The 12927-nt window shown below is 57.3% G+C and overlaps 1 protein-coding gene across 1 annotated transcript; it reads right to left on the reverse strand.

Moving 5' to 3' along the window:
- Window positions 1–553: 553 nt before the first annotated feature.
- CDX2 (caudal type homeobox 2) lies at window positions 554–5960 on the reverse strand. Its single transcript, XM_068526788.1, has 3 exons — window positions 5420–5960; window positions 1719–1864; window positions 554–799 (listed from the first exon to the last, which is right to left on the reverse strand). The coding sequence occupies exons 1-3, from the start codon at window positions 5958–5960 to the stop codon at window positions 554–556; spliced, it is 933 nt and encodes a 310-aa protein (XP_068382889.1).
- Window positions 5961–12927: the final 6967 nt, after the last annotated feature.

Consider the following 12927-nt stretch of genomic DNA (forward strand, 5'->3'; position numbering starts at 1 on the left):
TGGCGGTTCTGCACTCTTCAGTGGGTCCAGGTTTCCATCTCAGCTGCCTCTGGCTTCTGCGGTTTGAACCTTGCCTGCCCTTGAGGCAAGAGGGGCCAGCGGGTCCTTGGAGGGCAGTGAGTGGACAGCAGCCATCTTGGCTCCATCCCTGGCGGTCCCCTGAGTCCCTCTCCCCGCTCAGCTCCAACCAGAGAGGCATCCTGCAGATTCTGGAGGCAAAGAGCTGAGGAGGAAGGGGCTGAAAGGCTGGTCAGTTGAGCCAGTCCAGGCGTGTTTCTGCCAGTACTAAAGGAAGCCCCGGTGGTCACTTCCCATCTCCTCAGTGGCAGAAAGAGTCAGACCGGAAAGAGTCAAAATCTGGGAGAACATCTTCCTTGAGGCCTCCAACCGCACTTGTCTTTCCCCCAGGCCCCCATTTTTCCTTGGAGGGCTAGGTCGGTGGGTGAACGGTCGTGGGTGGGAGGGGAGGGGTCTTTCCTGAGGATTCTAGCAGAGTCCATGCTCCTCATGGCTCAGCTGGAATTGCTCTGCTACCACCGCAGGCCACTGTGGGTCACTGGGTGACAGTGGGGTTTAACACCCCCCCAGTCGGCCCCAGAACCCCAGGGACAGGGCCAGGCACCGAGCCCTGCAGGGAAGACACGGGACTCAGGGGCTCCGGGACGCTTCTCAGGGGACCTGGCTGCGGCTGGGGAGCCTGCGGCTGGGATGGCGGCGGAGGCGGCGGCGGCGGCTGCTGCAGCTTCTTCTTGTTGATCTTCCTTTCCTTCGCTCTGCGGTTCTGAAACCAAATTTTAACCTGGCAATGGAAAGGCGGAGAAAAACAGAAGGTGGTGAAGAGGATGCGAAGGAAAAAAGGGACAGTGTTCGGCACGAACACCCGTGTCACCTTCTCCGGCCAAAGAAGTGCCCTCTGGCCCTGAAGGACCCCAGCCCTTCACGCAGCTTTTCACGGACTATCCCGTAATGGCCCGGTGCTGGAGTGCTTGTTGGAGCCCTTCCCAAGCCCAACTCAGCCTCGAGAGAGAAGAGCCTCCCCCTCCCTCCTCTTTCCCCAGGTTTCTTTCCAAAGCAACCTTTATCTACAACTTTACTGGAAAAGTTCAGAGTCTCAGAAGCAAGGAAAACAGAAACTGCCAGGCCCTTTTCACACCAAGCAAGAGGAGGCCAGGGCTGGATGTACTTCAAAATGACAACCTTTGGCCTCTCAAAGCTAAACTGAAATGTAATATTCCTCACCTTGGGGCTGAGAATGAGTTTTAACGTGGGGTTTGCTGACTGTGAATTTGACCTTTTTTTTTTTTTCTCCCAGACCACACAGAGTGTTCAGGAGCCAAGCCTCAACCCTCTAGTTTTTATGGGCAGGCATTGGGGTCTTATATTAATTTTTTTGCCTAGGTACCGTGCTGGGTACAGAGAGAGTAAGACTTTAAGTCTTTATTGACCCAAATAGAATTCTGAATTAGACTATACTCAGTTTTTTCTTGTACCTCCCAGGTCCCCCAAAATAGGAAAAGAAAAATTCAACAATAAAAAAAAAGAAGAAGAAGAAGACAACTAGAGGGGGAAAAAGTCTTTATAAAAAGCATCTGGAAGGAAAATGCTCTCCATCTTCTTGCTTTAATCTGCCCACAGAACTAGGTGGATCCTGGGGCCTGGCTTCTAACCCTCCTCACCGGACACCCCCAGGCAGTGACCAGGCCCTGGAGGGTTCCCACCTGCCTCTCGGAGAGCCCCAGCGTGGCGGCCAGCTCGGCTTTCCGCCGGATGGTGATGTAGCGACTGTAGTGAAACTCCTTCTCCAGCTCCAAACGCTGGTGGTCCGTGTACACGACTCGGTATTTGTCTTTCGTCCTGGTTTTCACTGTGGAGGAAGGCAAAGTTAGCACTGAGAACTGCAAGGCAGCCCATCAGTCATGGGTAATGACAAACCTCCCTAACCCAAGAGCCATTTCTCTTCCTCCACCGCCCTGGGGGGCCACGGTTTGGCTGGTTCCTGCTGAGTCTGACAAGACCCCCCCAGAAGGTCCTGGGGGGAGGGTATGGGGCTATTCAGGACAACTAAACTAGTCAAGCAGTTTTTGAAAATTAAGAAAAATTTAAAATTCATACACACAGAAGATAGCAGAACCCCATCACCGGTTTTGTAAACCAAATACAGTACCTGAGCTGGTGAGGCCCAAAGGAAAAGAGGGCAGGGCAGAGGCACCAGAGTCCTGGGAATATTCAGATTTTCAGGCCTACCAGAGATAGAAGCCTACCCTAAAAACAGCTGGGATTGTGGATATGTGTTGTTCGTGGTGGTGGTGGGGTGTTACTTTCCGTTTGTTTTATCAGAAGTGGGAAGGGGGTGCAGTGGCTGACGTGTTCCCTCAAATCACCAGAAACACATACACACACACACACACACACACACACACACACACACACACACACACACACACACGCCCCAGCCCTATCTATCGGGTGGAAGGAATTCTGAGCCGGGGTCTGGCAGGCAGATAATCCCTCTCTCTGGGGACACTCTATACCTGGCCGAACCTGGTTTGGCATTTGGCACTCTTTCTTTTTTTAATCCTCCATTTATTTCTGCTGCAAACCCTGCCAGAGCTATCCTGACCAGTGATCTATGCTCATTGGATTGAGTCAACATATTAAACCTTGGATTGATTGTTGTTTTACTGAAGGGCCTTGACAAACAGCGCGATGAAGTCGAAGCAGGCCGGAGCCTGGTGTCTCCACCAGGTCTGTCCCAGGTCAGCCCTCCGCGGAGCCCCGCTCAGGAGCTGTTCTCTCCCACTCGGCCCCAGGTCGGGGTCTTCTCCCAGCAGAACAGGTTCAATCGCCCTGTGCCCGGTGCTACAGTTAGATCTAAAAGGTCTGGGAGTTGCTCGGAGGTGTTTAATGCCCCGCAGGCCGACTTTGTTCAGGTAAAACCCTTTTCAAACCACAACAAAAGCGCCCTGGGAAGATACAGGCCAGATCAGAGGGAGCTCCCCCAAGCCGCTGAAAGGAGAACACAGCCGCGAACAATGCAGGACAAGGCGATCTTATCAAAGAAAAGCCCTTTCAATGCCTTAATAACAACCGCATTCTGTTTGAATTACCACTACTGAGCAAATGGCGGCGGGGCTTTCATCCCCCTCCCCGCCAGGCGCATTAACATCAACACGGCCAGCAGAAGCATTTGAATGCGCGCAGCGGCCCCGACCCTGCGCCCGCGGAGAAATTAAAGGGAACTGACACGTCCTGGGAGCCTGCGCTGCCGCCTCCAACACACTCGAGCTGCCAGCGGTAGTGGCCCCTTCGTACAGATGAACAAACTGAGAATCAGACTAGGTCGCGCAGATAGTATAAGGCGGGGCTGGCACCGGAGCCAGGTTGGAGCCACAAAGGACAACCTCCAGGGCTGGAGAGCCGGGCGCAAAGTTCTCCCAGCCGAACTCTCCAGCAGCGATAGTGGCCTTGAGGTACTTGGGAGCGGCTCTGGCTCGGGGGCTGCCCTTTCAGTATCCCAGAGGGACCGGGGGACGCGGTGACCAGGACCCATGTGCGCCCCGCGACCAGCGCCCCAAGGACCTTGGAGGCGCCCCGCACCCCCTGGGAACCAAGGCGGGGACTAGAAGAGGGGAGAGATGAGAGGGACTTGTCAGAATTCATTATTGACTGCGAAAGTCACCACCCTCTTTCCGGGCCCTAAAAGAGACAATGGCAGGGCTGGGAAGGTGTATATCAAAGCGGGCCGGGCGGAGTACCACCCCCCCCTCGCCCCTTGACAGATGACACTCCGCAGAGGAGTCGGGCTCTGGCCCGCGGGCCGCGGTCTCCCCACATTAACATCACAAGGGCGCCCGGCGCCGACTGCGGTCTTGCCACCTCGGCGTGGGACTTCACAGCGGCCTCTCATCTGCTGACCCCGCGGCCTGGGCTCCTGAGGCTCCCTTCCCTCTCCCCCCCCCCCCCCGCTCCACGGTCACTCTCCCGGGACTGGCCAAGGGTCTCCCTTAGGCCGCCCCAGCCCCGCCAGCTGCGCCCCAGGCAGGTTCTGTAGCAAAGAGCCTTCCTTGGAGCGCGCTCTGTGCAGGCGAGGGCGCCTCCTCTTGGGGAAGGGACCCAGCCGAGGTTCCGGGTCGGCCCTGAGGCCTTCTCCCCGGGCCGCCGCATTTCCCACCTGGTCGGTCCCGGCATGTGCCCAGTGACGCAAAAACTGAGGCCCAGAGACAGCCCCCAACGGCTGCTCTGATTTATACGGCTGTAATTGGCTATAAACCTCTGCAAAGTGTCCATAACCTGCATGCGGGCCGGGCTGCGCCAGAAAGGAGGGAAGAGAAAAAAGCGGAAGTGCAGAGGGCTGGGAAAGACTTCGTGGAGTAAAAGGGACCCAACAGGACTCTCTCACCACACCTACTGAACTTCCTTCCCACCTTGACACACATTCCGACACCAGAAGGGGCAGACCCGGAACCTAGGAGCCCACACAGTCCGGCAAACCTAGGATCTTTGCAGAGACATCTCTGGAGCAAGCTTCTTGAACGTCTGCACGCCTACACACACACACACACACACACACACACACACACACACACACACAAACACGAGACCCTGGAAAGGAGGGTTCCAGAGAAATGATCCGTGTCTGGAGCAGCGACTGAATCTGCACCACGACTTCCTCTCCTTCTCCCTCTGCAGACACGAGGGGAGTCCCGGGGCGTCTGGTCCCAGCCCTCCGGCTTTTGATTGAAATAACCCCTTTGCAGATCAAAGGTTCAAAGACCCGGACACCCCCCCTTCCCTACTTAGCTCCTGGGGCCAACACCTTCTTTCCAGCTTCAGCAGCTTTGCCGGGTCTCCCTACGCGCTGGAGCTCCGATGCCCAGAGTTGCCCCGAATGGCCAAACCTGGTCCCACGCGCGGCCTCGCCGCCCTCCTGGCCCCCTGACCACCACTCATATCCCGAGTGGCCCGGACGGGCAAGGACGGCGTGCACAGGCGGTCTAGAGCCCGGCCCGGGGGCGTTCCAGGGAAGCCGCGCACCGAGCGAGTGCGAGCGGCGGCAAGTGAGGAGGGCGATCCCGCTCCCGTGCAGCCGTGCTCCGCCGACCTTCGCGGGACTCTCCCAAGAGTCTAAGGACGTTATGAACGAGGGACGGGCGGAAAGAGGAAGCGTCCCCTCTGCCCTACACTGAACACGGCTCGCGAGACCACAATAGTCCCTCCCGACCCCAGCCAGCCCAGACGCAAGGGCCGGGGGCGGGGGGGGCCGGAGCCCCCAGACGTTGTCGCCCCGCCCCGCCCCCCTGGCGCGGTGTCCCCAGACCGCCCCAGACGCCGGTCCGCACGGGGCACTCGCCGCCCCGCAGCCGGAGGCCGAGGCCGCGCCTTCCCCGGGCGCCCGCCGGCAGGGCGCCGCCGCGCTTACCTTGGCTGCCGAGCGACGGCTGCGCGGGCTTCCGCATCCACTCGCACAGGTTCCGCCGCTGGCCGCTGGGGGACAGCTGCTCGGCGGCGGCGGTGACGGCGGGCCCGGGGGGGCCGGGGTTGAGCGTCTGCAGCAAGCCCGAGGCGCAGGAGGGCGCGGCGGCCGGGTGGTGCGGGTGGTGGTGCGGGTGGTGGTGCGGGTGGTAGTCGGCGGGGCTGCTGTAGCCCATGGCGGCGGCCGGAGAGCCCCCGTTGAGGCCGTGCGCCACGGCGTTGGCGGCGGCCGCCGCGCCCCCCGGCGCGTAGCCGTTCCAGTCCTCGCGGAGCGGGGCGCCGTACGCGGGCGGCCAGGACGGCCCCGGGGACTGCGCGCTGTCCAAGTTCGCGGCGGCGGCGGCGGCGGCCGCCACATGGTAGCCGCCGTAGTCCGGGTACTGCGGGGGGCTGACGAAGTTCTGCGGGGCCAGGTTGAGGCCGCCGGAGTGGCGCACGGAGCTGGGATACATGCTCACGTCCTTGTCCAGGAGGTAGCTCACGTACATGGTGGCGAGGGCCCGACGGCAAACCTCACCATGCTGCCCGGGGACGGACGCGGGAGGCTGCCGGGGGCCGCGCTGGGGAAGGGGCGAGGGGGCGTAGGAGCGGCGGGTGGCTGCGCCCCGGCCCGCGGTGCTGCGCCGGCTCCTCGCGGCGCTTCTGCCTCTAAGGCGGTCCCTCCCTCTGGCCTGTCTCCTCCCTCCCTTCCTCCCTCCCTCCCTTTCTTCCTTCTTTCCTCCCACCTCCTTCCCACTAGGCTGCAGAGGCGGGGAAGACCCGCCACAGGCTGGCGTGCGGAGACCCGGGCCGGCGGCCTTACGTGATTAACGAGTGTTTACAAGACTCTATTAGTAATGACACAGACACCAATGGCTGGAGACGTCGAGGCGCAGCGCGCACCCGGCGCACAACCCCCCGAAACACGATTTGCATTTTAAAAGATAAGGGGGGGGAGCTCGCGAGAGGGCAGCGACCCATCACAGCTAAATATTCAAACCTTTATTGTTAAGAGCTTCCTCCTTCCAACCTGGTGCACTTTAACCTCCAATCACAGGTTCAAAGAATGAAATCAAGAGACTTGCAAAAGAGAGGGGGAAAGAGCTATCTTGGTGGGTATCTGGGTTTAGAGACCAAGGAGTCGTGTTTCTGCATTTGCAGGGAAGGGGGGGTGGTGGTGGTCAAGAAGCTCCTTCCATCCCAAAGAGAAAAGAAAAGGGAAGCCATTGCTTTGATGACAACGTTTCTGGCCAACCCGGGAGGTGACGAGGCGAGCCAGGAGAAATGGGCCGGTTCCTTTCCGCTCTGCGCCCCTGGCCAGAACGACTGCGCGCCCCGAACAACTGTCACCTCTGATCATTTATTTTCTTCCCCAAGGAAACCGCTGGCCCTCCACACGAGATAAATTAAGACCCTAGCTGCAGGTTGCATCTCCGAGTTCGTCTCACATTTGGGATTCAAGTTAAAGCAATTAAATTTTTTTTTAGATTTTTGTTGTTGTTGTTGATATGGACCATCTTTAAAGTCTTTATTGAACTTGCTACAATACCGCTTCTGTCCCATGTCCTGGTCTCTTGGCCGCGAGGCAGGTGGGATTCTCAGCTCCCCGACCAGGGATGGAACCCACCCCCCCCCCCGGCCTCCCCCCCCCCCCACCAATGGAAGGGGAATTCTCAACCACTGGACCGCCAGGGAAGTTCTTAAAGCAATTAAAAATTTTAAAAAGCATTTACACTCAAGATTCAAAAGTCTTAACTGCAAACCAAGAAAGGAGTGGTAGAAGTCAGGCTAGTGGAGGGTGGCAATGGAGGGGAGCAGGAGGGTTTTTGCTAGAGATCTGGTAACGTTCTGTTTCTTGAGCAGGGTGCTGGTGTGTTTGTCGTTTGTGAAAATTAAGCAAGTTACAGTTATATGTTTAGTTAAATACGTGGTTAAAAATCAAGGAACAGGGAGTCTAGAATTTCTGTTAATATGTACCTAGTATTTATGTCATACATCATACCTATGGCTTAAAATCACTTTCTCATTTGCAAAGTAAAACATTTCTCCGGAGAAAATTGCTTTTCATCTTCAGGGGATGGGAAGGGAACCCCGGGGCATCACTAACGATTGCTCCTGAAAAGCCCCGAGTGGGGAAGGTTTGAGAAAGGCTCCTCCTTGGTTTTTGAAGCGCTGTGTCCCAGGGGCAGGGGCTGGAAGTGGTGGCTCTGGGGACCTGTACTGCGCGGCCTGGCTCGGGGCCTGCCACGACGGATAGGAGCTCAGGGCAACCAGACTTGCTCCCTCGGGCGCCCATCTCGGTTTGGCGACCTCAGGGAGTGGGCCGGCGGTCGCCGTCTGCCTTCTCTCCGAGCCCAGACGACGCTGCCAGACTCGGATTTGAGAGTCGCAGCGGCTGGGGCGGCGGGCTGGGCAGGCTGGCTGGGTGTCTTTGAGCGCTCTGGGAACCAGCGGGGTGCAACCCCTCTCCTGCAGATCTGCCCTTGTCGGTTCTCACCGCCGAGCGTTCTCTGGCATTTGTCACTTCCTCTTGTCATTTCTGGAGCTCTTTCCAGTGTCCTTTATCTCCCTAGATCCTCTCATCTCCCTGGATCGGGAATAAAGCGGGCGTAGTCATCTTCTCCATTTTACAGATGGCGCCCACCCCGCCTCAGGGTGCAGAGAAACCAGGCCCAAGCAGGATCAGGCCCTGGGATCTCCTACTTGCTGGTGTCCCCCCTCCTCTGTGTTTCCTAAGGAAAAAGGTTAAAACTGGGGTCGGGGTTGGGGGAGCGAACTGGCCACTCAACTGATGGAGACTGGAGCAGATCATCCTTGCGGACCTCCAGGGCCTGGCCCGGGCAGCTGGGTGTCATCAGACCTCTTGAGAAATAAAATAGGAAACAAATTGCAAACCCCAACACAGAATCCAAATCACTGAATGGGGAGGAGGGATGCAAGGGGGGGCGGGCGTCTGCAGTCCTGATGGGCGGGGATATGGGAGGTTAAGTGGTGGGCACTGCGGACTTTTGATCTAGCAAACATCTTCCTCCTCTTCCTGGGAGACACAATCCCTCTTTCCGCCCCTCACAGCCCCCTCCCAAGCCTCCAGCTCTGGAAGCCAAGGCCCAGGCTTGAGCCTGTGTCTTCGGAATGTGGGCATTCTTTGGAACAATCACTTTATTGGGGACAGCCATCCCCTCCGCCCTGCGGTGGCCGCTTCCTGCGTTTTTATGGCCCGGCCGCCGGCCGCTGGCTAATTGTCCCGGTTTTCCAGCTGTGTCTCTGTGCTCTGCCCTGGAGAAAGGGCTCTGGCCTGCCTGCCCAAATGCTTTGGGAGCGGCCAGGGTTGATCTGTCCCCAGGGGTCACGCCAGGCCCTGGAGCTGGCCAGATCTCAGTGAGGCGCACGCTCACTTGGGGGTGTGGGGTGTGAGGGCTGGAGAAAGGACACTGATTGGTTTCCTTCGTGGAAAAATTGGGCCCCCATGGCAGTAGCATGGTCCCACCCATGGTCCTGGGCCCTGGGCTGTGGGTGAGGGAAAAGGAGCCAACAACAATGTCCTTGGACAAGCTCCTTGGTGTGGAAATGTCCCCTCACATCTGGGTTGCCCTCTCAGCCAGGAGAGGGCCCATCTAGGTTCCTGCAGGGGCAGGGTGGTGGGAGCAGTCAGAGAGGGGTGGAAGGTGGCTGATGGAAAGGGAGCCAAGGTGTCTTTTCATCCCCACAGCTTAGCCTCTGACAGCTCTTTGTGATGTGCCTATTCTCTGGAAACCTGCTCTAGATGGGGGAGGGGAGGCAGCTCCTCCAGCCTCGGGGTGCAGGGGTGGGGGCCTGGAAGGATGCAGGTGCCACCGGCAGCAGGGCCCCCAGTGGAGACCCAAGGAGCGTGGTAGCTTTCTCAGAGCCTTTTGGCCGAAGCTGAGAACCACCTTGGACGGTTGGCCCCAACTCCATGCTCAGGGCTCTGCTCCAGCCCGTACCTCCGGCTCCAGAGCAGCTTGAGTGAATTGCTCTGGAGAGAGGCAAACTTATTTGGGACGCTTGGGGGTGGGGTTGAGCTGGGGCTGAAGCTGTGACCCCATGGAGCCAGAGCCTGAGCAGGCTATTTAGGGCAGGAGAGGGTGGGGAGAAAGAGACCCAGGTAAATAAAGGGTCCGGAAGACTCCAGGGGCAGCCACGACTCGGGTTATCAAAAGGCCGTCTCTTTGTTACTGACAGCGTAGCGGCCACTCCACATTCCTCGGAGAGGGTCGGAGCTTCCAGGACCCCGGCCGCTGGCAAGGGCAGGGGCACAGAGGGGGGTGGGGGCAGGAGGCACCGGAAGGGGCGGGCTGCTCCTCCAGGCAGATGAGACACTCCTTGAATCCACAGATCATTGACAGGGCTCCCTCCCTGCTCAAAGGTCCCCAGTGTTTGCTCCAGCTTGGGGGACCCTGCTTTTCCCCATATTTGTGGCTCCTGGAACTGGGGCACCTGTGACCCTTGTAACCCTGATAGGGCAGGCTGTCTGTATCCACCTTAACATGGAAGCCTACTTTCTGAAGCCCCTTTTAGGTCAAGGAAATTATCCAAATAACGCAGCCCTTGCAGTCTCCCTCTCCTCCCCTGCACAGGAAGCCTTCACCCTGCATTGACCTGAATTCCCAGGATAATTAAGGAAGAGTGAGAAGGAAGAGAGTGTTGTCTGATAAAATTGTTCACCTTGGCAGTCTACACTGATGTGGAAAAACGACTCAATCTCTACTTAATTTGGAGTCAGGGAGTTCTTGGGCCATCACACTCAGTCGGCAACCCCCTCACACAAAGGAAGGCTCTATAATGGGTGGTTTGACCCCAACACACCCTGCCCTGCCACGCCACAGCCCGCTCGGCTAACATCTCTGGGAAGGAAATCCATCACAGTGTCCTTTCTGTAGGCCTCCCCAGAGTCCACTGCCTGCTCAGCCCCATCAGGTCACAAAGGAGCCAAACACGTTCATCCTGAACAGCAGGGAGGGGCCACAGCTGCCCACAGCTGTCCAGGCTTCATTCACAGGAGCAGATGTGTTCCCACCCAGCGGAGTCAAGAATGTTTCCCCCAAGCAAACTGAGTCTCTGGGCCTCTCTACCGGAGGAAAAGTCCCAGAAATTGTGGCAGGTCATTGGTAGACTAGAGTTTTAACACTCAGGGTGCAGGAGAGAGGAGAAAACAGCAAGCTTTCTCATGCAGGGCAAGGAACACATTTTTTTTTTTCTCCTCTCAAAGCCAGGAGGTCTAGGAAAATAAAAAGCCTCAGGAAAGGGGCTGACTTTTGGGTGCAGAAATCTGGTTTTGCTCACTGGCTGAAAGTTATGTGAATACATGGTGGTTGCACATTTTCTCCCTTTTGTTTTCTTTCCCCCCTTAAAATCAGTCTCTGGACACAGTGTGGATGTTGTATAACACACTCTAGTTCTGTGTGATGCATGAGCACAGAGCATGATTTAAAGCCCTGAGACGGAGCACTTGGGATCTCACCCCAGAGGGAAACCCTTGATGCTGGGAAGAGAGGCCCCCAGGCCAGCAACACCTAAATGTTCTCACGTGGCTTTGACGTGGAGTTACCGTTTGTTCACTCCCCAATGTCTCGTGCCTAGAGTGACCTTTGTTTGTCATATGAAAATATGTTCCTAGGAACCCCTACGCAGTAGGCTTTATGTGGCTGAAGGAAGTGGTTCAGATAAAGGTTCAGCTCTCCTTGAGTCACTGAGCCCATTGGGAAGTTACTCTCCCAAGAGGGGGGACAGAGGACTTAGTGTCTGTAGCCCTTCCATTTTACAAAGGAGAACTCTGAGGCCCAGAGAGGTTGGGTGACGTTCCCAAGGTCACACAGCTAGCTGTCCCAGTCACGAACCTTAAGTGAGCTACCGTAGGTGCACTCTTTGTAACTCAGAGCACTCTGTAAAGGTGTAAATTACTATAGGGCTGCTGGTGCCACCCTAGAAACACTGCCTCCTCAACCCCAAACCAACTGGCCTCCTTGCCGGAACCCAAACTCCCCACCGCTCACACCAAAGAGTCGCAGAACAACCAGGTTCAGCTGTTGTGACACTTCTGACTGCTTTCGGCGTCCTATTTATTTCTCCCTTTCACAGGCACCTGCTAACTGCGGTTTATTAGTTTATTGAATAGGGAGTTTTCCATTGATTCCATCCAGATTTTTCTCCAACTGCCAACGAAGGTATCCATCCACTCCTGTCCCACAGTAAATACTTTCTGAAAAAGAGCTCGTCTTTATTTTTGAATCGGAACCCGTATCCTGTGGCTGAACTCTGGCAATGTGTCAAATTTAAAATGACGAAAGGTTATGCCAAGAATTGGGTTGTCTTTCTTCCCGCACCCGTGTCCGTGCACATCTTTGGACACCCAGACCCTAAAGCGTACCTGTCTGGGTGACGAAAAGGAGGCCCCCATTCAGGTACCCGGTAACACAGGTGAGTGGGACTGAGTTCGGGAATTCCCAGCGGGGGCGCTCTCCGGGGGGGGGGGCCCTGCTCGCCGGCTGGCCTTGGACATTTTAAGGGGGAGTGAAAGTCGGCGAAGCAGCCCCCCATCTCGGAAGGCAGCGTGCGTGGAGGGGTTGAAAGGAGCTGAAATCAGCTCCTTGCTCTCCAACTTTTCTTAGAGTTGCCATCGTGCTTTCATAACGAATTAGTAAGTAAAAGTATTAATTATTCACCCTAGAATCCACACCACCGCTTCTGCGCCCCCTCCCCAGACATCTCCGGGCGCGCTCCGGGCCACCCCGCCGCCCAGGCTGGTGCGCACGCTGAGGTCCGAGTCCGCGGTCGCGGTCCCCGCTCGTCGGGGTTTGTCTCCTGCGTCCTGCGCACCGGCGCGCGGAAACCAGAAGACATCTCCGAGGCCGGCACAAGCCCAGGACAAGTCACTGTTTGAGCAAAGATGTGGCAGGAAACAAACTGCCCTGCCAGACCTCGGCAGCCTCAGGTTACCCGCCCGCAGGAGGGCCGGCCTGCCCTCTCTGCTCCTACCGAGAAGAAAGCAGCAGCCCCCGGGGGCTTTTGCCGGGGTCTTCCCCGCCGGCGCCCACGTCTGCGTCCCGCGCCCTCCCACCTTCGCGGTTGCGAGCGCTCGGGGCTTTGGAAGAGGCACTCCCCCTTCTCCCCCAGCTCCTTTGAAGGGGCGGATCTAGCGTCTTCCCCCACCCGGATCCCCTCCTGCAGAAATAAACAATTTCACCGACAAGCTTTGAGCCCTTGAAAGGTAACTGTGTAACTGGAGACACAGATCGTGCCTGAGAGGGCCAGATCGCATCCCCTCTCGTTCTAAAAATACGGCTGAGTATCTTGTCTTGGAGAGCCCTGCCTATCTTAGCTTGAGCATATTTACATAAAGAGCTCAGACTCTGCATTTTGGGCTCCATCTATCTAAGAGCTGGACTCACCCCAGGGTTGGGTAAGGTACCGTCAATATAGTGTATTATTCTCAGTCTCAGGCCCAGCCCTTGGCGCTTG

Source organism: Eschrichtius robustus, chromosome 18 (assembly GCF_028021215.1).
Source record: "Eschrichtius robustus isolate mEscRob2 chromosome 18, mEscRob2.pri, whole genome shotgun sequence".
In the NCBI taxonomy this organism is placed as follows: Eukaryota; Metazoa; Chordata; class Mammalia; order Artiodactyla; family Eschrichtiidae; genus Eschrichtius; species Eschrichtius robustus.